Here is a 25,265-nt window from a genome sequence, read left to right as displayed (position 1 = left end):
TATCATGACATATTATCATCACTCTAGTATCATGACATATTATCACTGCTCTAGTATCATGACATATTATCATCACTCTAGTATCATGACATATTGACACTACTCTAGTATCATGACATATTATCATCACTCTAGTATCATGACATATTATCACTACTCTAGTATCATGACATATTGACACGACTCTATTATCTGGACATATTGACACGACTCTATTATCTGGACATATTGACACGACTCTATTATCTGGACATATTAGACACTACTCTGTTATCTGGACATATTAGACACTACTCTGTTATCTGGACATATTAACACTCTACCTGTAACCAGTAAACATAAGTAGAAATCAAAGACTGATGTCTTCAAAGTCACTAATCGTCAAATATTTTTTGTCATTGATTTTGGCTTGCTTTCAACACCCGAAAGGGCACGAATGCAATATGCTCTAAAATGGGTGACTTCTGCTAGAAGCTTGGTTCCCATGATATGATTACTCTTTCGAGGCAGTGATGACCCGAATGTTTTTCAATCAAAACAACTATTTACCAGGAAGTGCGGGTAGTGTTTTTGTTCCATAAGTTTCTCTAAAATTTGTAGCGATCTTTGTCTGAATTGGAAACTGGGTAATGTTCAATGCTAAAGGATTATTTCATCTTTAAATGATCTCATACAAACAAAAAACACACATAGAACACATGTGTATGATATTTAAGAGATACATTTTGATCTTGTATGAAGCTATGACGGTAAACACAGCACAGATCAGCAGCTTAATGTGGAGTAGTAATATATAATTAGGCAAATCTTATGCCAATGTAAAGTACTGAAATTATGAGTACAAGAAGTTGCTAACAATATTAGCAACTTTAAAAATTCTTTAAAAATTATTGAATGATATTCTTGGTCTGGGTTTGTATCAAAGTTTCATCATTACTCCATGAAAGTAGAGTAATGGTCGTATAATTATTACCAGCAAGGACAACTTCTGGTAATATTATCATATATATTATGTACACGTACATGTACTAGTGTATGTAATAAGACAAAACATGCAAAATAGACAAATTTTTACCTCTTGTATTATGATATGGATTATCAAAGACTGAAAAAAAAGAAATTTATCAATAGAAACTATTTTTGGGAATTATACCTATACTTTAGACCCAGTAATGTCTACATCTTGACTAGTAATGTCAAAATGTGGTTGTTCCCAAGTAGTACATGTAACAGGGAAAATCATTGTGTGATTGGAAAGCTGTTTTCTTATTTCTAATTGATTTTATTTGTAGATATATTGCTCACACCTTTAATTTTTACCTGTATCCACCTGTATTTGGACCTTTAGATGTCAGATTTGTGTGTCAGGTATTCCATCTATCATAAGTTTCCTTTTTGAAAGTAACTGTAAAATGGTAAATTTGTATTAACTTTTTTATTTTTTGTAAAGGATCATTTACACAATTAAAGTTTCTGTCAAGGAATTGCTTCATTCATATAGACTTATTTTTATATAAAAGGAAAGATGGGCTTAGAATGGGAATTTACCTGCCTGAAATAGTTTTCAAATTTTACAAGAAATAAAAAATATAATTATTGGTAGACTTAGATTTTTGCCTCAGGCAACGGAAGCACATTTGTGTTAAATATTTTTGATAGAATCTCTGATAATGTAATCACAAATAAACTATCATGAATATTTTCACCAATGATGATTTTATAATATTATTTTATGGACAGTCAAGGATAATAAATTTAATGGAAGTAGATTGATAAAAGACAGCATGGACAATTCTCATTTTTTAGGACTGCAAATATCTTATTGTCATATAATGTTACAGCACTGTCATTGTCCACATCTGTAGACACTTGGTTTTTAAGCAATAATCTGAGTATAAGTTGATAGATGTTGATAAGATTTTATAACAAGATTCTTTACCACAAATAATGGTTGATATTGATTTGGGGATAACAATTCTTGTCTTGTGGGCTTACTCACAGCATTTCTAGCTTTAAACCTTTCTTTATCTACCTAAAGATATTATAACTTTCAAATAACTTGAAGTAGATTTTAGTGTTTGTAGTTCATCAACTGCCCTTAATAGATTTATTTGTAAAGGATATCATTTCATTATTTATTCTATGAACCTTATTGTCACAAAAACAGATATTTCGACCCCGAATTGCATCCCTTTGTAAAAAAACTTGTCCTTTTTTAGTGTTGCACTACATCAAATCTTACCTATTTAGTACCTAATGTTACTACTCCAAATCCAGTCCACTGGAATTGTAGTGACCAATTGTTTTTAATGCTGGTAATTGATGGTATTGTAATTCTTTAATATGTTCAGAGCTAGCTTTCAATTGCTGAGAGGATTCTCATTGTGTCTGTATGTTGTATGTTGATGTATTCCATGAAGTGAATTGGATGTATTACTTAGTAAATTTATGATGTGTTTGTTTTTTGTTTCAGTTTATTTTTGACCTTACATTTAAGGGGGATAGTTTGACCTGACATCTAAGAGGGATAGTTTGACTTTACATTTAAGGGAGATAGTTTGACCTTACATTTAAGGGGAGTAGTTATAAACTAGTTTAACCCCAACACAGACATGTAAGATGTTGGTCAATAATGTGTCTTTATGTTGTTGACTCTTTAGTTTATTTTAAAGAAATGTACTTGTTCTGTTATCTTAGATTTTATTACTGCATTGTCAGGGCCTTTCAGAGCTTACTTAAAAGTGTGTTGAAGTCATTTGGTGATCTCTGTAAGTATTTACAATTTTTTTAATACCATGGTGCATTTGTTCCTTTATCTATGTATAATATTTGACTCTCTGCTAGAACATATAAATTCTTGTATACCACGACATGAAGTGGTGAGGTATTATGTGATACCCTTCAAAAAGGTGCATGTCAGTCCATCTGACAGTCTATTTATCCCTGATGGTTTCCAGATGAAAACTTGAAAACCGATCAATTAAATTGTTTTAAACTTTACACAGTTGTTAAGTACATGTACCATACAAAACTGCATAAAATCACTAACATTAATGCCCTATTTTCATATTTTGTAGGCAAGTAGTCTCAGATTCTTGTGTAAATATAAATTTGATTTTAATAAGGTAAGTTTCACTAGAAATACTGGATCATTCATTTTGCCAATCAATACAGATGTGAGATATTATTGTGTATGTTGTCTGTCTGTCTGTCTGTCATGGGTACTTTGGATATTCAATGAAGTTATTGTTATATCCCTTCTCCAAATGAGTGTAGTATGCTGTAGCCTCTCGTATATCTGTCATACTTTTGTTATAACTGATTTTCTGAGGAGCAGCTACTTGTCACAGCCACTTGATATTCTAACACAAGGTTTATATAAGTGTGCCATATTGTGAGATTTGATAATTTTCTGTGCTGCTATCGGTACTTGTCACAGCCTCTTGATATTTGGACACAAGGTTTATGTAAGTGTACCATATTGTGAGATTTGATAATTTTCTGTGCTTCTATTGGTACTTGTCACAAACACTTGATATTTGGACACAAGGTTTATACAAGTGTATCATACTGTGAGGTCTGATAATTTTCTGTGTTGCTACTGGTACTTGTCACAGCCACTTGATATTTGGACACAAGGTTTATATAACTGTACCATATTGTGAGATTTGTTGATTTTCTGTGTTACTACTGGTACTTGTCACAGCCACATGATATTTTGACACAAGCTTTATAGAACTGTACCATATTGTGGGATTTGATAATTTTCTTTGCTACTACTGGAACATAACACAACCACTTGATATTCTAACACAAGGTTTATACTGTGTACAGTTGCGATCACTTCTAACCTTTCTTTGATTTTATCAGGGTTTGCTGTCATAAAACAAGTCTAAACTGTTCTGATCCCTGATACATCTTGTCAGGGTCTTTCAGGGCTTAGCTTATTATTTTTGAACTCTTTTTTTTCAATTTTTGACAAAACTTATGAACGGCATGATGTACCAACAAAAATTATTGGTACCGTCCAGGCCTTACCAGGTGCTACGCCCCTGGCTTTAAAGAATTTCAAAAGTGCTAGCACTCATATACATTTGCAAAAAATATGTCAATTTTAAGAATTTTGTTTGAAATATATATGTTGTAAGGTACCCATATGATACTTATATTTATATTAAATGGCATTTTAAAGAATTTTGACTGAAATATATTGATAGCAGTCACCTTTAAGCTAATATTGTCAATTTGAACATTTTATAGAATGATTTGAGACCCTATTTTGAATGTAATTTTAAAAGTACTTTCACTCAAATATTACTTTATCAGTCTTGAACTTGGTGTGAAAATTACCAAACACCTGAAAGTTATCGGTTACCGTTTTTACACTTAGAACAGAATCATAGACCTGTAATATAAAAAACAGAATTTAATTACAGGTCTATGACAGAATGTTTAAAATTATATATGTAAACAATAATAATTTCTGAACGATGAGCGCCGAATGTTGGAAAATGAACCACGATCGAGTGATTGTCAGATGATGATCATGATCAGCTCTATAAAATCTGGAAATTATTCAATGTAAATTTTGAAATCAAGATTTTTTTTTCTTATCGGATTTGCTAATTTGTTTCCATTATTAATTGCTGTACTAAATTACTTAACACAGTGTAGATAGATTTAGTGTCGGGAACTGTCTAGGGGTATGGCAGTTAAGAACAGCTTTTTGTATTTCATTGTCACAACCCAGAACAGTTTCTGGCAGGATCTGTCGGGAAATAGGGGAAAATGTGTTCTGACCCAGGACAGCTTCTGTCAGACCTGGTCAGGATTTCTGTTTTATTTGCTGTCGTAGAACAGTTTTCCTGACAGATTCTGACAGACTTTAAGAGAGGTTTGAAGTGCTAGAAACTGTATGTATGATTTGTTATGCCAGTTGTTAAGTTTGTTTTGAGATGTAGCACAGAAATTACCAGTATTCAATGCCAATTCAATTAAATGAAGTTAAAAAGTATGGGTGTACAGTTAAATTACCATGTTGGTGATTCAGCTAAACTGATACCTCTTTAAGAAGAAATAAAGACATGAATGAATAAATGAAGTTTATGTATACATGTGATAGGATGTCTTTTCAGTCTGTATATAATATGGGTATCTTTTTAGTTCATATATAATGGGTTATCTAAACTGAAAACAGATTATATTTAATAGGATATCTTTTCAGTTATATGTACAAATTTAATAGGATATCTTTTCATTTTATATATATACAAATGAGGTATCTTTTCTGTTTATATTTAATGCAGTATCTTTTCAGTTTATATACAATGGGATATCTTATATGAATGAAGAACAAGAACAGCAGTTATCACTGTACTTAGAAAGGAAAGACTTATTTCAAGGTTTAGAGAGGTAAGTATACAATAGTACTTAAGAATTTAAAAGATTCTGATTTCCTTTAGAAAAATGAACTTTCCCAATATAGAAATCAGGTTGTCAGACCAGTATCTGGCTTCTCATGCTTTGTTGATTAAGTCACTACTTCAGCAAAAATTTCACGTTAACAATTTTATTTTACTTCAGTATTTATTTTTAAAGTAAATCAAGTGTGATATTTCAACTAATTATTCCAAAGATTTGTCTTCTATTTACCTGGACAAAAAAGCTATGCTTCATTTCCTCCTATCCTCTGTGGCTAATCAAGGTTGTTCATATCAGATGTTCTTTGCATTTACCCTCAAACAACCTTAAAGTCTGATACAGTGTCATCAGGCCTGGATTAAAAAAAAAAACAACCGTAAGTTAAGAATTTCCTCAAATCTCTAGTTTTTCCTCATATCTTCAATTTCAAGTGATCTGATTGGTCAATGTTTGAGTTGAAAAGGCTCAATTTGAGTGATTTAATAACACTGCAACTTTAGAAAATATCTATGAAAAAGGTTGTAGAAAATCTTTTTAAATGACACCTAGGCATATGCATGTTTTAAGGTATTTATTGGTTCAGTAGTGAAATACATACTGAAGTTTACAATGTTAGCCAGTGAATTTGTTCTTATCTGCCATAAATATTTTTGTTATATGACTGCAAAAAACTTGCTGTGGTATGTTTCATGCAACAAGGTTCCAAACTGCAAAAGGAAGGTTGGTATTGATTTCAGAAGTTATAGCCCCATCTATTTTAGAATTAGTGCCCAAAAAGGGGCCTGAAACAAGCAATTAATGAAATTTGGGTCCCAAAAAAAGGGGGCAGGAAACATGCATTTTCCTGATGTCCAAACAATAACTTGACTACTAGTGAAAACTTTTTGAAATTGTATTTCAAAGTGCCACATCACAAAAGAAAGACTGGGATTGATTTTTGGGGTTATGACGAGGGCAAAGTAATAATAATGGGGCATGAAGGTGCCCAAAACAAGTATTTTTTCTGATTTCTTGTGGATAGCTTCTTAATTTCTGGTCTGATTTAGATTCTTCATGACAATCCCTACCTGCATTTTTCGGATTTCACATATTCAGTTTTTGAGTTATAAGGGGCCAAAAGGGACCAAACTTTAAAAAATTGACTTAAAAATTATTGGTGTGATTTAAAAAAAAAATGGATTTCATTTGAAAATCCCAGCCAAAATACAAGAGCTTAAAGAAGTTTGCTAACAAAATTAACCCTATCATTTACTGTGTTTTGAGATAATGAGGTACAAATTGATCCATGAAGCAAACCTTTATACTAAAATTGAATTTCAAATTTTTATTGTGCAATATTGTGTCCAAATGAGTTGTTGCGTTCATAATGAACTGTAAGTCCAAATATGTAGTGTGTCAAAAATTAATATTGTGTTTACACTTGCCTCAAATGAACAGAGTTCAACCAGCTGTTGTCAAATTATGCTGCATAAGGTAAAGCTTTTTATTTTACATGTTTTTCCCGTCAACTCTTGTTATCACTTAACCAGAATATTTGTTAAAAAATCAAATACCAATTTAAATACAATTACGTTGCGTTCTTTAATAATATCATACATAAGGTTATTCATGCAAAAACCTGCAAAATTTGTTTTTTTTAATTCAGAAACAGTTATAGACCACATAACATGTCTTGGTTTTTCATTTGGTTGTTGCATACCGTAGATTGTACAGGAAATTGATGGTTTGCATTGATTTTCCTTCTTGACTTGGTTGATTTGAGTTGAATGCATGGTTTTCTCAAAAATGCAGATCTGTATGCAAAAAAGTCTATAGATATATAAAAATATTACATAATGTAGACTTGTAGATATTATTGGTGGTTTTTTTTTTCTGTTCCATGAATCACCTATACCATTGACATTGTCTGAATTTACTTAAGTAGTGTAAGCAAGACTACTCTCAAAGTGAGAGATACATTTAAAAAAGCTGAATGGAGAAAGCTAAACCTCCACTTAATGAAGAAAAAGCTATATTTCAGATCTTATTTTTTACACTCTTAACATGCTTAAGCATTATTCCACTTTTTTCAAATCTTAATTTTCCCATTGCAATTCATTTTTCAATATATTTACCTCCCACTATGACAGTTTTTTAGGTGTTTTGTAGTTATAAAGGAAATTAATACCATGTTTAGTTGTATAAAATTTTTATTTTAGTGATGAACTTACATGTAGGTAACAAATACATTTGGTTTTAACTTTATAAATTTAAAAATGAAAAAAGTTTAGTTATGTTTTTTCCCCATTATTTTAACTCTAGGGAAGTAGATGAGTCTGCCATACAGAGATTGTGTTCTATTGTTGCTGAATGGATGTTTGGACTCCAGTCTAACAGTCCTTTAGAAATATCTAAAAATGATGAAGGTACCTGCTAACACTAAGTTGACACCATTCTTTCTTATTGGTAACATGGTTGATTTTATTTAACTCACAAATTATAAAATTGCGTGATTGTATACATACTTGGCGTATTTTTATCCATTCAATAAGTATAGTTATCTATACACATCAGTTATTTACCAAGTACAAATTTAAGTAATCTACTAAGTGCTGTTCCAGTAAAACATGTGAGGGACAGTGGGAAGACACTTTTCAAATTCTTTGAATATGGGTGGGTGTTCAGGTCTCTTGACAAAATATGAAGTTTTATACAAAACATCAATAGAACTTCTATTGGTGATTCCCCTGATGAAAAAATACCCTCCCTGGGTACCTCATATGTTTTAATGGAACAGCCCTTAAGTTAAGGCCACCGTTTTTATGAGCCAGGGTGGTGTTTCATCAACAAATCAAATGTTAAACTTTGTATATGAGAAGTCAGAGACCTTGGTACTGATTGAAGCTTTCATCATTTTAGACTCTTTTGTTTTCCTCATTAAATAATTTTTAGAGTAATTAAAAAGTCCTGATTGTAAATCTGATACCAGTTTTCATAGTATATGTCAAAGATAATTTCTTACTATACAAGACATTTTGTAGCAAAAACCAAAAAAAAAAGTGCTGTTTTAAAGGAAATGGATGTCGTAAAAACACAAATCACTAAAATTGCCGAAAAGAAAAGCAGAAATTATAGAGGACATTGAAAATAACATAGATGGTGAAAACAACATAAAACGGGAAATGAGGAAATACTTTGTTTTTTATTGTCATATATTTTTATCTGAATGATATTTTGAATGAATACATTTTTAAATACATGAATCTACTTCTGAAAATGATAGACAACTACAAGTAATATTATGACAATCAGAGATAGTACAATCTAAAGGAATATGGGATTATATGCTGACATCAAAGTCTTTCTACATCACTATTGGTAACCTCATTCCAAAGGTCACCTCTCTATAAAGGTCACTTTAAGTATTCCCCAGAGGTGACTGTTTAATACAGGTTTAATTGTATATTATAAACTGTCATACTTAAAATATAATGATATACTTTTACTTCAATTGTGTAATATCATAGTTCGATTTGTTTCAGATTTTGATGGAATACAAGATTATATAATTCATTCAGAATTACGGAATAGATTTTCTGATATATGGACAACCATAGAGAAAGATACTGTGAGTAATGTCAAAATTTAGTTCTATGAGGAATGGAAAACCTTTTCATGAATTTTTAAGGCTGACAATTTTTTTTACTGGTAAAATGTGTAATTGTGTTACTTCTAAGATATTTTGCAATGTTTTCTATTGTAATAAAAACAACATAAGGCATTACCAATGGCTGAAATAGCCTCCATGAATACATGTTCCCATGGGTATGACCTATTATTGATGTACATGTAAAGGATGTGACAATATGACATTTAACTTTTATGACCCTTGTCCTATTGGACAATTTGATGAAAATTCTACTTGCCCAAATTGAAACCTAGGTTGTCCTTTAGTGAATGCATTTTGAAAAATAAGTAAGATTTGATTGTCCCCTGAGTAAGTATGAAGTATGGGTAACTTTTACTTGTCCAAATTGTAGTTTCAATTGTTTGTGGCTTTTGGTTAATAAAAACATACCCTGATGTACAGAGTAACTATTTTATCATGTAATCCTTTAATATTGCTATGCAAATATAAATTTTAATGTTCAAAAATATGAAAACTTTCATTGTTTTCATGTTTTGTAGGTAATAAGGTAGTAATTTATTTTCAGATAAAGATAGAAAGAGTAGATAAAGAAACAAGAAAAAAGTTGGAAAATGAAGAATTGAAATCAAAATCAGAACAAACAACATCGTAAGCTTTAAATGCAGATACATTTTTAAATAAGTTTTCAACTTTATCATATTTTTTTAAGAGCTTGCAAAATTGATAAACATTTGAATATCAATAGCCTAAATATGATTAAAACTGCCAATACTGTACAAAATATGCAAGTGCACCATTATGGGATTTAGCCATCCAATACAGCTTTTACCTGTGCCAATACATTTCTGGTCCTTACATAATGATACTATAATTATTAACTAACAATAGAAATAACCTTCAATCTTCAATATTATACAAATTTATGAGTATGCCAATATGACAACTACCTTTCTAATATCCATTTTGGCCCTGTTCTGACCAGTCCAATATTGGAAATCCATATTAGAATAGACAATAAGAACATATTGTATAGATACAATTGCAGGTTTCCATAATGACTTAGTTATTGGTCCTTGGTTAGCCATAGTAGATTTGAACTACGCCTCAGTCTAGTATTGCTTGCCTTGGACCAATCAAATTAACCAATACAGAAAACCTTACACAATACTTTTTTATGTATTGGACTGGTTACTCAATAAAGTATAATAACATAACTCAGCTAATATGCAAAACCTTACACAATTATTGACTGACTAGGCCAATATGAATTTTAATCAGGTCAATATGATGTATTGGACAGCTAAATTCCGTATTGGCACACTTTTGTATTTTGTATTGTATTGGCAATTTTGATCATATTTAGGCCAATATTCTAACATCAGCTATGTATTACCATGTGCTTTTGAAATAAAATGTCAAGAAAATTGAAAAGGAGAGTTCCTTTGAAATTTTTTTTATGCGTAGATAGAACTTTTCTTTGTATACACTTGGTTAAATATTTATTTAGGACCGATAATATTTAAAATAGCAAGCCTCAGATTTTATATGGATTTGACTTTTATAGAGGATATAATTTATGTGTACTTTGTGCACATTATCACCTATTGCTTACTTCCTGATAGACATTCATTTTCAATTTGATCTTTTTTGTAATTGGACAATTTTGAAAAGTAGTGCATGTAATGATCTATTTGCAGCTTAAAAGACAGCTTAATAGGGTTCACAAGAATTTTCAGATTATTAACCCAAGCCAAAAAGGTAGGTATGAATTATAAACCTATAATATAATATAGTGTATAAACCTTCTGTGAAATGAATTGTCAAACATTAACAAGTAAACTCAGAAAATATAGGGCGAATAATTTTTATGCTTTCACAACTATTAAAAAAAAATAGTTGACATTTTGTGTTTTACCCCTGTTTGTTTGTCATTTACAATTAAGAAATAAAAATTATGTTTCCCAGTATATAATACATTTTTGAAGAGAGAGGAAATAATTTGACAAACAAACATACAAAATGGAGGACAGGTGTCAGGAATAGATTTTTTCCTTGAAAATATATTCTAGTGAATTAAGTTTATCTTTTTCAGCCAATTTTAGGCCACAATATGTTAATGGACCTTCTGTTGTATTATGACAAATTCTACAAACCTTTGCCTCGTAAGTAACTCTTTTTATGATTTTTCAACTCTATAAAGTTATGTTGATAAAAAAAATTTATTACACCTTTAGACTTGTGTTTCTTATACAATGAAAAAATAATGAGGTTTATATACAGTGGCCAACTATTAGTAAGTCTTAGACATTTTCCTTGAACTTAAGTGAACTGTAAATTTAGGAATCGTTACAATGCACTTTTTGTTGCAAGAATGTGATTAAAACATAAATATTGTGACACTTATTAATAATAATTTTTATGCATTTTTATTCATTTTCATAAGATTTAAGGTATTAATATGCAAAGTTAGTAAAAAATTTTCATTCAGCACGGAAGAGTTTTTTTCATTGGATTAAGTACTGAGTTTTGAAGCTGATGGTCTCCCACTGAATTATTAATGTCAGAATCTAACACCCCTGAGACTGGAAATCTCAGACACCCAACAGTAAGATATCAAGTTCTCTAAAGTGTCAGAGATTTTGTAGTCTTGCAATATTTGGCAGTGTTTGATTCTTTTTCTCATTTTTAAAACCAGTATTAGTTTTTTAATGCCGCAGGATGCCCTGCTTGCCGTTATTTCTTCATATTGGTAAGACATGATATGTTTAATTGTGACATGGGTGAGATAAGGAAATATCATATGGCTATAAATATGAATAACAATCAACATATGAACCTTTTGATTGCTATATTGTAGGTAGTTACAGAGAATTCAAATCAGAACTACACAAGTTGTTCCCAGTAATCATTGATACAAAACACATCAGCTGTACATTGAAAAAGGTCTGTAATGAAAGGTTGTTGCCTCTAAAACAAAGAAAGGAACTGTTAAACCCTTCTTTGTGGAACATAAAGATGAAAGTTTTACACAACTTGCTCTACCTTAAAGGATAATGATTGATACGACATACCCCACAATTAAACAAAATTGACTTGTAGCAGCAGGAGCCAAGATATTCTCAAAGTATACTTTTTCATAAAGACTGTAAATTTATTCAAGGTTTGACCTGGAATTTGAAATTTCATTATGTATAAAAAAAAGAATACTCGTTTCTAACCTGAAAGGATTAAATTTAAGCACAAAAATATATCCTATGTATTTTTTTTTATTTTGTAGCCATTGGAGCAGACAGGGTTATTTGAGTCCACAGCATTGTCAAGTTTATACCAGTCACTACATAGGTAATAGGTCAATTATATATTTGGTATAATATTGAAGATTCTGTAATATCATTGTCTCCTGACAGAAGATTAAAAGAAAAATTAATCCAATTGCTAAAGGCTTTTTTACAATTTTTATTGGTTTAAAATTTTATTCATTTGTGTAGTTATATATATATGGAGAAACTGTAATATTATTGTTTTTAATGGAAATTTTACATCTAGTTTGGATTATACAAGTAATAATTCATAAAATCATTTAAATTGGTACACCATAAACAATTAGAAAGGATGTCTTGGTTCTTAGCCCTCCCTTATATCCTTAATGGTGCCTCCTTATCCACTTGTATAACCCGGGGAGAATTTTTTTCCGTTTTTTAGCGGAATTATGCTAATTGAAATCCTAATTTTACCATTACGATTCTTTTTTTTTTACTGTTTATTTATTTCCAATTTTACCAATTCCTCATTTTTTGACAACCTCGTAAAATCATCCCAGATAACTATATCAATACATACAAAGTTAAAAAGACCCTCATCAATCTTTTAGGCAATAAGGAGGTGAAAAGATATGCTTACCTCCCCTATTTGGCATGAGAACCAAGAAGTGTTACTTGACCTTATAAGCTTTTGTTAGGTAAACACATATCTGTCTAAACCATTGAAATAGGAAAGGGAAGAAATGAGTGGTTTATTTAAACAGGAAACACTATCTGTAAAACTAGTTAATGATCTTTTTAGATATAAGATTAAATGAAATGGAGTTTGTTGGATGAAATGATAATAAGATACAAACTTTACCACAGAGTTTTATATGATCTTTTTCTATTGTGTTAGCCAGAAGGGACAGCAACATGTGATTCACTCCCCAAGTATTGAGCTGGGACCAGGCTGTGAAAGTTATTGTAAGTTTAATCTCCCCCAGTATTGAGAGGACCAGGCTGTGAAAGCTATTGTTAGTTTACACTCCCCCAGTATTGAGCTAGGACGAGGCTGTGAAAGTTATTAGTAGTTTACACTCCCCCAGTATTGAGCTAGGATGAGTCTGTGAAAGTTATTGTTAGTTTACACTCCCCCAGTATTGAGCTAGGACGAGGCTGTGAAAGTTATTGTTAGTTTACACTTCCCAAGTATTGAGCTGGGACCAGGCTGTGAAAGTTATTGTTAGTTTACACTCCCCCAGTATTGAGCTGGGACCAGGCTGTGAAAGTTATTGTCAGTTTACACTCCCCCAGTATTGAGCTATGACGAGGCTGTGAAAGTTGTTAGTTTACACTTGACCAGTATTGAGCTAGGACGAGGCTGTGAAAATTATTGTAAGTTTACACTTGACCAGTAATGAGGTGGGACCAGGCTGTGAAAGTTATTTTAAGTTTACACTTCTACATTTACTGTGTAGTATTTTTTCATGGAGTTTGAATCCAGTTGCCATTAATATGAAGTCATAGAATGTTGACTCGTTATTTATGTATCATTTTTTTTACCACTATGTTATGTTGTATATGAATTATTTATATTGACAGTGTCAGAAGATCTACCACATCAAGCAGGTTATGATTCATACATGTGTGGTTATGGTATGTATTCAAACACATATTATTTCATCCTCCCATTTCTATATTGTTTCTTGGGGTCAACCAAATTTCTTTTCCCCAGGAAGTAGGGGTATATAGTGATTGGGGGTTTCCCTCCTTCAGTCTGTACTGCCATACTTCCTTTTTTCCATTAAGCAGAGGGCTACTTATCTCTTATCCCTTCTCTTTCTACACCACTTAATGCAATTTAATGGAACTTTCACAAAATTTTTATAACATCTTTTCATGTTCCCCATTGTACACCTCTTATTTTAGAGTATGATCCAAATCAGTTTGGAGATCAAAAGTTGCATTTTATCAAATGGATGATTGGGGGGGTATCTAGTTGGTGATCAGATGGTCTTCTACATTGTTTTAAATAACATAATGGAATAACCCTGTTAATATAGTAATAAAAGTTTAGACACTAAAACAGTGTTGCATGAGCAAAATGCATTATTTTGCTGAGTTATACTGCACTAATTCTAATATCAATCATCAATCAGTCTAATATATATGTATCTTGCTTCCTTACTCCTTATCCACTCATCCATTTCTTTCATTATTGTTGGAATGATCGGCATCCCCATTTTGTGTGTACAAAACAACAGTGTTATTGGAGTCTATTTTGGAATGCATAGGTTCTTTTCAGAAAAATGAATACATGTAACAGGTTTCATGCAAATACATAAGGCTATGAGGAAGTAGACTTTCTTTTGATGGTAAATTGAAATATTTGTATATTACTATGATAATGTTTCTAAATCCTATTCACTTCGGAATCTTTTGAATGTGTTTATATAATGATACATGTATATGTATTTACAGTTTTTCTAAGAATAGCTCACATAGAGACATTTAAAGATACTTTGTAAGTATTAAACAAATATAAAATAGAGATAACTTCAGTCAAGTTTTGATTTCATTCATGTCACATTCATATGAATCATCCTATTTGTCTATCAGTCTCTTCATCTAACCACATATCTGGTGCCCCAATTTCTCTTATACTACCCATGGATTTTAATTGTTCTTTACAATCCACATTTCCTCTTGAACTGCTGTATGGAATTTGCTAAATGTTTCACACATTCTTTATCACTTGTTGTCATTGTGCATCTCTTTTTGTTTTGTTTTTCCATCTGAATGACATTTTGGGGTGTCCATATGGTTTCTATGGAGGGGAGCAAGGGTATCACCGAGTGAGTTTTGCTCACAGCTTTTCTAGTTTTCATTATAAAAATGCAGTATGTTTTTGTGTAGTATATGGCACTGTAAAAAAATTCATCTTTAAACAATAAAAGCAAGACATTATATATTCTGGAGACCAATGTTAACTTGAAACAATAAAAAACAAGACATTATATATTCTGGAGACCATTGTTAACTTGAAACAATTGATACTAATCTCCATTTATTGTTGTACATTAAGAAGTTTTTTGTTTTAAAAGTACGTTTTTAAGCTATGTTTTGTTTTCTTTTATCATGATTTCATTATATGATAAGACCAACTTTCTAATAATATTTATATATTTTTAGATCTTCAGATGTTGTACCATGTTCATTCAGAAGATATGTACATTCCTTTTCACAATATGTAAATAAAGTCAATGTAATCAGGGCCAACATTAACCATATAGTAAGTTAACCAAGTCATACAACTGGTGTCAATTTCTCAAAATCTTGTTTTAGTAAAAGTAAATTATCACATCACACAATAGAATTTAGCATTGTTACATCATACAGTCCCTGTAATGCTTCATTTTCCCATTTGAGTCATGGATTGAGCCATGAGCACTGCAAGATAAAAAATGAACCATGAGTGATTGAGCAATGACTTACAAGTGATGAGCAAAAAATTTGGAAAGATGGTGATACTTGGACTGTAATTTATGCTTGATTTAATAGTTATGTCTTTTGTGGAAATGATTTCTGCTTCTTAGATCGTAATATTATTACTTAACACCCAATTTATTTATTATTTTGAATTAATTATTATAAATTTTATAATGTTGCAAGTATTTTCTTCTAAACAAACATGTCTTGGTCTTGTTTATTTTATTATACTACCCACAATATCAATGCAACTTAACTGCTCAAAATATTTTTTTATGAAATTTTATATGGGACAAGGCAACATATGTAGATGTTCATAGAGGAAGATGATTAATGTCTCTGCAAGGGGATCAGATTATTGTTTTCAAGAAGTCCACATTAAGCAAAGGGTATTTTCTTTTTCTACAACCACAAAAAATTGCAGTCTGATTCCCGACTTGCGGACCAACATTCTGTCAACATTTATCTCCCTTTGGAGCAGGTGTCTAATCGTAACATGTAAGATTTTCCATCCGATATCGACGATACTTTAGCAAATCTCGAAAGTCAAAAGGGAATTTCTCATTCTACTGACCCTGCCATAAATTTTCTTTACCCGGGATACAAATGAAAATCATCCTTATGTAACCTACCAACAAAATGAAACACCCTGTAAATTTTAGATACACCGTTGTGTTTGTCTGCTGGGAATTCCGTTTTCATTCGAGTTACCTCTTTTTTCTGCACCTGAATCCAAACATCGATTAGAGGGACTTCGAAAATTATACCTGCTCTTACGGGAGGTAACTCTGCAAAAACAGGATAAAATATGGCTGCATCACGAGCTCCGCAAGTAGGGAATATTGATATGGCACTGGAATTGTTGTTTCGTTGACCCTAGACACTTGGTATTCATGCGATAACTTGAGTATTAGTAGGTTGATCGTGATTAAATTTTATAACAAGGTTCCAAACCACAAAAAGTAGGTGGTATTGATTTTAGGAGTTATGGCCCCAACTGTTTTAGAAAAAGGGGGAAAAAGAGGGCATAAGACGAGCAGTTCATGGAAATAAACTATAAACACACTATCAAAAGCATAGGAATGTCTATGATATTGTTCCACAGTATTCTATACAAGGATGGTCAGACTTGGATTGATTTTTTAGGTAAAAACTTGGAACTTTGCAGTAATTAGGGGCCAAAAAGGAAGCCAGAAACATGCATTTTCTTGATGTCCAGACAATAACTTGGCTATTAGTGAATGAATCATTTTGAAAATGTATTACAAAGTGACATATCACAAGAGGAAGATAGTGAGGTGCAAAGTGATCCATGAAGCAGACATTTTTACTTAAATTGAATTTCAAAATATTGTGCAATATTGTATCTGGATGAGTTGATGTGTCCATAATAAACTGTGAGTTCTTATGTTATGTGTGTCAAAAACTAATATTGTGTCCACAATTGCCTTAAGTGGACACTGTTCAACTGGCTGTGGTAGTATCGTGCTGAACTTGGCGAAGCTTTTTATTGAAATCTCTCACAATATTATTAATTTGTATTTGACTGCCAAGATAGTTGTCTCATTAAAACTACCCCATTTCTTTTCTCTACTTTTCATCTTTTATAGTGTGACTGGTAGCTGTAATCTTCTATAACTTGAGAATTGAATTTTTACACAGATTATAGAAATATATTGAATATACTTGTAGTGTATTGACGGTGAAGATCCAGAATCCCAGAGACCAGATTTACTTTATGTTAAGTCACGGAAATCTTCTTATAAACTAGAAGCAGGACAGGTATAGATTGAGGTTTGGTTTCATGTACATGTATATTGATTTTTTATTTCACCTATTGGACATTCAGAGATTTATTTTTCACTGTTGCGAAGTCATCTTGATTTTACTGGTCTTTTTTTTCTTTTCATTCCTCAATATAGATAATGATCTTTTTATTAACAACAAAGGGCTATAAATAGAAGTTACAGATTGGCAATTCCTGTACAGTGTTTTTTTTTCTCCCTCTGTACCAGCTCAAGTGAAATGATTTCCTGCTGTTTGTCAATGATGATCTATAAGGCTACCTTCTTTTCAGCATTGTAGTCCATGTCTGCAGTGCTCAATTTTGGAGTTTAGACTTAAATCCCGTATGAATTAGGGGCCAAAAGGAGCCTGAAATAAGCATTTTCACTATGTTGGAATAATAACTTGAGTAAAAATGAATTGATCTGGTATGATTTTTACTACAAGGAGTCATATCACAAGAGAAAGACATGGATTGATTTTTGGGGTAGTGGCATAATCATCTGTGATCTTAATGGTCAATTTTTAATCAATAGCCAATTGGAACTACTCTGCAAACAACCAGAATGTCTGAGTAGTTCCAATGGGATTGATAGTGTCACAATAATTGGTTTTACACTTACAAGAGGCTTAATACACTTACATGTTTTACAACAATTTTATTTTGTAAAAATGGATCATTGTTTTTACACTTTCACTCCTACCGTAGTTATGTCGTTCCTCACTTTATTGCTAAATGTGTTATACAGCCATTCAGTTGTTTGAATGAACAGTGGCAGTTTAGGAAGGGTGTACTGTAGAGATTTTGACATTGACAAAAATTATCAAGGGCTTTTAAATAACTTAAGTTAAAGGTCAAGGTCAATGCTAATTGCATATTTTCCAATAGCATTTAATGTTATGTTTATTTTAAAGATTTATTTGAATTCCATTTAATACAAAGAACTGATATCTTGAAATGCAACAAATGCTATAGCATCTGTGACAAAAAGTTCATTCTTTCAGTTGATTTTGAATTCTTTTCTATGAATTGGTGAATGTACATGTATCTTTGTAAGAACACTCAATAATACTTCCTTAAGTTAATCACTCACAATTCTAATTTCAATTAAAAAAAAATCTGGTTGGTAGGTATTTTACAGCCTCTTGTTATAAAATTATTATACAGTGATGTGAAATGCATGTATGGTCAACAAAGAAACCCATTAAAATAGGTTCCCCAACAGAAGTTTTTACACATGATAGATTCTGAAGAAAAGAAAAGTATCCTTAATATATAAGACATACATCTTATGCACATGTATCTCTTTAGATAGCCAGATGGTTTTCTAAGTATGGTTCTGTTGATGTCAGGATAAGAGGACCTACAACAGCATTGGTGGCCACTTCTAATTATGGCTGGTAAGATACTTTTTAGCTCACCTTCGCCCAAGGCAATGTAAGCTATTGCCATCACATGGTGTCCGTTGTCATTGTTAACAATTTTTCAAGACTCTTCTCTGACACTACTTCACCAATTGGAATCGAGCTTGGTGTGGAGATTTTTGCTCTGTGAAAAACATGACCACCATTAATAAAAATAGAATGAGGGGGTCAGTCAGTAGTTTTCGCATATATCTTGGTAATTGTTAGATTTAGTCAAATTCTGACTTGGTAAAAGTGTTCAGCATGATGGGATCTGTCTGTGGTCAAATATTCATTTTTAATCTGTTAAGCCATGTTGAAGTTATTACCCTTCTTCGACGTTTTTTGCTATTTTTAATGTTATTTCTTTAAAAAATCTTCTCCTCTGACACTACACCAATTGGAATCAAAAACTTTGTATGAATGTTTCTTGTGGTATCCTGCACAGAACAGATGTGGGGATTTTTGATTGGTCAATAAACATGGCTTACTAAAAATAGAACATAGGGGTCAGACAATAGTTTTTTTACATATTATATCTCCAAAACTGTTAGGTTTAGCCAAATTCTTTCAATTTTGAAATGATCCTTATTATAAGGCCTACAAAAGTCTCCAGGGATCAAAGTTGTCACACAACTCGTTGTAAGAGTTATCGTCCTTGAAAGGTGAAAAAAGTAATCTTGAGTCAAAATTGTTGGACAACTCCTTGTTCAATTTTTTTACCATTGAAAGGCAAAATTTAACCAGATGATTGATTCAGGCTCCTTGAAACCTCTTGTTTGTAAGGCTGCCTAATTTGCTCTATTTTGTTAGAAAATGTTAGAATAAGAAATTTCTCAGGACTATACATCTTTCTTCACTGATATATTAGTTTCTGTTTTTTTTTGTTTGATATTTCATATGTCTAAGTAAAGAAGTTGTTCTATTTCTGTGATCTTGTTCATACAAAGAAGAATAACTCTACTATCATTCCTTTTTCAGTGCCAAAGATATACTGAAGAATTTTAGACAACATGAGAGAATATCAGTAGCTAAGTACAGTATATGGAGACATTCTCCAGGGATAAAGAATGTTCTGTTGTAAGTCTTTTTTTTTCAGATTGTACGTAAATATTTAAGCATTTAAGGAACCTATGTCAGAAAACTTTTTAAGTATTTTTCTTCTCAATAGAGTTCAAAATACCATTTGTAAGTAACACTAAATAATAGTGGGGTTTTGGGGTGAGAAAATGTCATTGATTTTAAAAATGTGTGCAATTTTGAAATTTAACATAAGTTAGACAATGTACTTTATATTTATTTTAATTTTTGGTGGTTTGGTGTTGGATCATTAACTAAAAGGGAAAAAAATATGATGCTTAGTTAAAAAAAGGAAGTTTTTGCTACAGACATACATGTTAATTTAGAAATTTTGTTGTGGGTAGTATCAAAGTCGGCAATACCTTCTAATTATTTTTATGGTAATTACAGTATATTTATCAATTTGGACTTTTTTGACAAATTCAGTACATAATATTTGGACCCATTCAGATTATATTTACTGAAGCTTAAGTCAATGTAACAGGTCGATATCAGTGCATATGAACAGGTGTTTTTCTCCTTCATCCGAAATGATCAAATAACTATAATTGACATAATTGATGATTTGGAATATCAACCACAAAATTGAAATTTATTTTATAAAACTAATAATGATTATTCAGAAAATCTTTTTATATATTATAAATAGGGAAATGAGGCGATAGTTTGGATAAACCATGATACAAAGCATAGGGTACTCATTAAATCTTGGCATCCTTCAACACGCATGATCATATTTTGGTTATTCACTCACTCCAGTTTAAATAGATTATCCTTCAGTGTGAAGGGGATTACTAGATCTCATCACTTTCAATAGTTAAATTTTAGATTAACCCACTCACTAAAGCTTGTGGGTTGAATTCTAAAATTTAACTATTGAGAGTGGAGCAATCTTGTAATCCCCGAGAGCATTGGAGTTAGAATCTGTTTCTCCCATGAAATCTGTAGAAAACTTGGAAATGTAATATGGCAGGAAAACTCTCACAGAAATTTTAGCACCATCCAGTGGTTATATAGTCACATGCATTTTTTTCACTGGCTAAGAATGGATGAAACTATTCATATACATTAATTATTGTTTTCCTGTTTGTAGAGCTGGAACGGTATTATCTGGTGGGTTATGTGTATGGGTGTTATGGTCCAGCAGACGACAGTCACCGTAGTAACCTACATTGGACTCTTTAGTACATGTTGTAACAGTAATAGATGTTAATCACATGCTGAATGAATCTGTGATAGACTTATTAAAACATTATGTGGACTTACCTGTATTTTTACACCCATCTTCCAGTAGAATGTATACTATGGTCTATTTTTCTATCAGTCTATCCATCTACACCTTGTATAACTAAAAAAAATATTTTTGTGTTTCAATGATACAAAGTGTAGTTTGGTAAGATGTTAGTCTGGATTAATGAACATTCACTTTCCTTTCCCTTTTTAGCTCACCTGGCCGAAGGCCATGTGAGCTATTGCCATCACTAAGCGTCCATCATCATCCGTCATCGTTAACAATTTTTCAAATTTCTTATCCTCTGAAACTACTGGACCATTTGGAACCAAACTTGGTATGAATAGTTCATGGGGTATCCTGCATAGAACTGAAGTGGGGATTTTTGGTCCGTCAAAAAACATGGCTGCCATTACTGAAAATAGAACATAGGGGTCAAACAGTAGTTTTTTTACATATACCTCCAAAACGGTTAGGTTTAGCCAATTCTTATTGAGGTAAAAGTGTTCAGAATGATGAGATCTATCTGCAGTCAAATTTTCATTTTAATCTATTAAGCCATGTTGGAGTTATTGCCCTTTTTCAACGTTTTTTGCTGTTTTTTATGTTATTTCTTTCAAAAATCTTCTCCTCAGACACTACTTCACCAATTGGAACCAAACTTGGTATGAACGTTCCTTGGGGTATCCTGCATAGAACCAATGTGGGGATTTTTGATTTGTCGAAAAACATGGCCACTGTTACTAAAAATAGAACATAGGGGTCAGACTAGTTTTTTACATACATCTCTAAAACGGTTAGGTTTAGCTAAATTTTAACATGGAGGGGGGGGGGGTAAAAGTGTTCAGCATGATGAGATCTATCTGCGGTCTAATTTTCATTTTAATCTATTTAGACAGGTTGGAGTTATTGCCCTTTTTCAACGTTTTTTTGCTATTTTTAATGTTATTTCTTTCAAAAATCTTCTACTCTGACACTACTTGACCAATTGGAACAAAACTTGGTATTGATGTTCCTTAGGGTATCCTGCATAGAATTGTTGTAGGGATTTCTGATCCGTTGAAAAACATGGCTGCAGTTACTAAAAATAGAGCATAGGGGTCGGACAAGAGTTTTTTGCATATATCTCCAAAAGGGTTAGGTTAAGCCCAATCCTGACCAGGTGAAAATGTTCAACATAATGAGATCTATCTGCAGTCAAATTTTCATATTAATCTGTACTGCCACGTTGGAGTTATTGCCCTTTTTCGATGTTTTTTTGCTTTTTTTAATTTCTTTCAAAAGTCTTCTCCTCTGACACTACTTGACCAATTGGAACCAAACTTAGTATTAATGTTCCTTAGGGTATCCTGCATAGAACTGAAGTGGGGATTTTTTTTGATCCATTGAAAAGTATGGCGGCTGTTACTAAAAATAGAACATAGGGGTCAGACAATAGTTTTTTGCACATATCTCCAAAATGGTTAGGTTTAGCCCATTTTGAAAGAGGTAAAAGTGTTCAGCATGATGAGATCTATCTGCGGTCAAATTTTCATTTTAATCTATTAAGCCATGTTGGAGTTATTGCCCTTTTTCTATTCAAAGTTTTTTGCTATTTAATGTTATTTCTTTCTAAAATCTCCTCCTCTGACACTATTTTATCAATTGAAACAAAACTCGATATAAGTGTACCTTGGGGTATCCTGCATTGAATTTTAGTGGGGTTTTTTGATCCGTCGAAAAACATGGCCACTGTTACTAAAAATAGAACACAAGGGTCAGACAGTAGTTTTTCGCATATATCTCCAAAACAGTTAGGTTTAGCCAAATTCTTTCAATAGCTGAAATGATCCTTATTTTTAGGACTACAAAAGTCTTCAGGCATAAAATTTTTCAGACACCTTATAGGAGTTATTGCCCTTGACAGGGGAAAATGACAGGTTTTTCTTTTTTTACAGTTTTCAGCCAATGTCTTGAAAACTATAATAGATTTAGACTTTCATTTACTGAAATGATCCATATGATAAGTCATATCAAAGTTTTCTTGGGTCAAAATTGTTGGACTTCTTGTTTGATTTATTGCCCTTGAAAGGCAAAATTCAACCAGGTGAGCGATTCAGGTTCCTGGGAGCCTCTTGTTTTTCTTTTTTTCCTTTTATTCGAGTTTTCTTTACAAAGTTTTTGGAAATGAGGAAAGAATGGTAATTTGTATCATGGCTTACAACTCGGACAGCTGTTTGCAGTTCCTTATTAACCCAAACTGTAACATCAAATGAATATAAATAGCTTTTTTTTGCAATACATTATTGTCCATATTTTGTCACAAAAACTGAGTTAAAATAAAGTTCAGGGATCTGGAATTTTTCAATGATTGCAAAGAAAATTGTCATATGATTGTATGGTGCTTGTTGTGGTTGTCAGTTATTCAAGTCTTTGTTTGTGTTATTGTCCAGGGACACTTGGATTTGATGTGATAACAACTTTGAGTATTAGTTGGTTGATCTTTATAAAATCTGACCACAAGGTTCCAAACAATAAAAGAAGGTTAAAAGATTATTCCAAAGTACCTATGTTGAAACCACACAAAGTTAAGGATTTTACAAATCATTTTCATTAAATACAAAACATATTGTGAAGGGAGATAACACAATTGTCATTTTGCCATTTCTTAGCATCTGTGGTTGTTTACATTTCTAAAAAAAAATCTTCTCTCCTGAAATTACTGAGTGGATTGTTACCAAATTTAGTCATCAGCATTATTTAAATGGGTTACTTTAAATATTGTGTTGATTATGGGGAAACAAATGTGATTGCAGTGTTTGATTATAGAACATATAAGTAAAGCCACTATTCCACTATTTTGCTTCAAGTCTATGTTAGTTCAAAGTTGAAGGACAACATTTTGTTATAGTTGTTGTAACTTGAAAGGTGAACTATGTTTTTTGTTGTTTTTTGTTGTTTTTGTTGTTTTTTTTTTTTCAATTTAAAATAAAACCCGTAATTGATAGAAAAGAACATCCCATTTATGAAGTAGTTCTTATGATAAAGCCTAAGAAAGTTTCTTTGGGTCAAGGTTACATTTTGTAGAGTAATGGCCCTTTAAAGGCGAACAATTTTGTCTTGTGTCATTAGTTTGCAGAAACTTGAAAACCATAATAGATAGAAAGAAATTGCTGATGTTGAATTTAATATCCTTATGGTAAGACCTATAAAAGTCTCCATTAGGTCGCAGTTGTAGGACGATATTTCATACCCCCAATTAACGAGTTGGTGGTATGTTGGAATCACTTGTCTGTCCGTCTGTCATTCCGGTCATCCGATTTCGTCGTAATCATCTCATTTCCAAATTGATTTTAAATTTGATGTGTCTTTATATAGATAGGACATACGTTGTAAGCGATTTTAGGTTATGCTTTTTGCAGTAAAACAGCAGTTTTTGTTTTGTTTTAATTCATTAACCCTTGTTCGAGAACAGATTCAAGGCGTGTACCATCCTCGGAAACCAAAAGATGATTGCAAAGCAACGGAAACACCTGTCCGAAATATACAAAAACAAATTTATATTTAAGTGCTGATTATCTTTATAGAAAATGGTTATTTTCTTTACTAGGCAAGGCATTTAGTATGTCTGACGGAAATTTTGCATCATTCAACACAGACCTGTATTATAAAGGAACGGCTGTCCGTGTCGTATTATCCTCTATGTCCTTCTGTGATATGCCATGTGTTGAGCTGATGTAGGGAGGAATGGCAGTCTTACTGTGTATTTGTCCTTCCTTGGCCTGCCATGTGTTAAGCTGATGTAGAACAGTTTCCAGTCGCGTGGTGTTTCATTGAAAAAAATATGCTGATCAGTACCATACTTGATCTGCAATTGGACTTTGAGTGTGTATATATCATGTTAAAATGACCTAGATTTTTTATACTCCAAGTGAGCGTCATCCCATTTATGTAATCTCACTTAAAATGAATAGTATACGCTGATAAAACTGTTATCTCCCAAAAG

General features: G+C 32.0%; 1 protein-coding gene and 1 long non-coding RNA gene across 7 annotated transcripts in view; one reads left to right on the top strand and one right to left on the bottom strand.

Moving 5' to 3' along the window:
* Positions 1-21,310, top strand: part of LOC148606909 (poly(A)-specific ribonuclease PNLDC1-like) — a 29,007-nt gene extending 7,697 nt beyond the window's left edge. The window contains exons 4-21 of one of the 4 annotated variants that reach the window (XM_088546760.1): positions 1,293-1,368; positions 3,078-3,125; positions 5,318-5,412; positions 7,723-7,826; positions 8,943-9,028; positions 9,615-9,697; positions 10,747-10,807; positions 11,142-11,211; positions 11,907-11,992; positions 12,327-12,391; positions 13,208-13,275; positions 13,894-13,947; positions 14,773-14,815; positions 15,484-15,583; positions 17,473-17,562; positions 18,878-18,966; positions 19,951-20,049; positions 21,143-21,310. In XM_088546760.1, coding sequence (XP_088402886.1) covers positions 1,293-1,368; positions 3,078-3,125; positions 5,318-5,412; positions 7,723-7,826; positions 8,943-9,028; positions 9,615-9,697; positions 10,747-10,807; positions 11,142-11,211; positions 11,907-11,992; positions 12,327-12,391; positions 13,208-13,275; positions 13,894-13,947; positions 14,773-14,815; positions 15,484-15,583; positions 17,473-17,562; positions 18,878-18,966; positions 19,951-20,049; positions 21,143-21,212 — 1,387 coding nt within the window. In that variant the 3' untranslated portion in view covers positions 21,213-21,310. Of the gene's footprint in view, positions 1-1,292; positions 1,369-3,077; positions 3,126-5,317; positions 5,413-7,722; positions 7,827-8,942; positions 9,029-9,614; positions 9,698-10,746; positions 10,808-11,141; positions 11,212-11,906; positions 11,993-12,326; positions 12,392-13,207; positions 13,276-13,893; positions 13,948-14,772; positions 14,816-15,483; positions 15,584-16,926; positions 17,575-18,877; positions 18,967-19,950; positions 20,050-21,142 lie in introns of those variants that run through there. The other 3 variants (XR_015915449.1, XR_015915450.1, XM_088546761.1) reach the window with 3 other exon arrangements.
* Positions 1,304-25,264, bottom strand: LOC148606908 (uncharacterized). 3 transcript variants are annotated; one of them, XR_015915451.1, is made up of 5 exons: positions 24,920-25,264; positions 21,316-21,695; positions 18,988-19,114; positions 5,653-5,774; positions 1,304-1,405 (listed from the first exon to the last, which is right to left on the bottom strand). It is a non-coding gene; the product is annotated as an uncharacterized LOC148606908 (long non-coding RNA). The 3 variants fall into 3 exon arrangements; XR_015915453.1 differs by having other exon boundaries at positions 21,316-21,397; XR_015915452.1 differs by lacking the exons at positions 1,304-1,405; positions 5,653-5,774 and adding an exon at positions 17,559-17,934.
* Between the last annotated feature and the right edge of the window lies 1 nt (position 25,265).

Source organism: Perna viridis, chromosome 9 (genome assembly GCF_037379345.1).
Source record: "Perna viridis isolate PV_CMFRI_1.1 ecotype Kerala chromosome 9, ASM3737934v1, whole genome shotgun sequence".
Lineage (NCBI taxonomy): Eukaryota > Metazoa > Mollusca > Bivalvia > Mytilida > Mytilidae > Perna > Perna viridis.
Note: the sequence above shows the minus strand (reverse complement) of the source record. Positions and strands in the feature narration are given on the sequence as shown.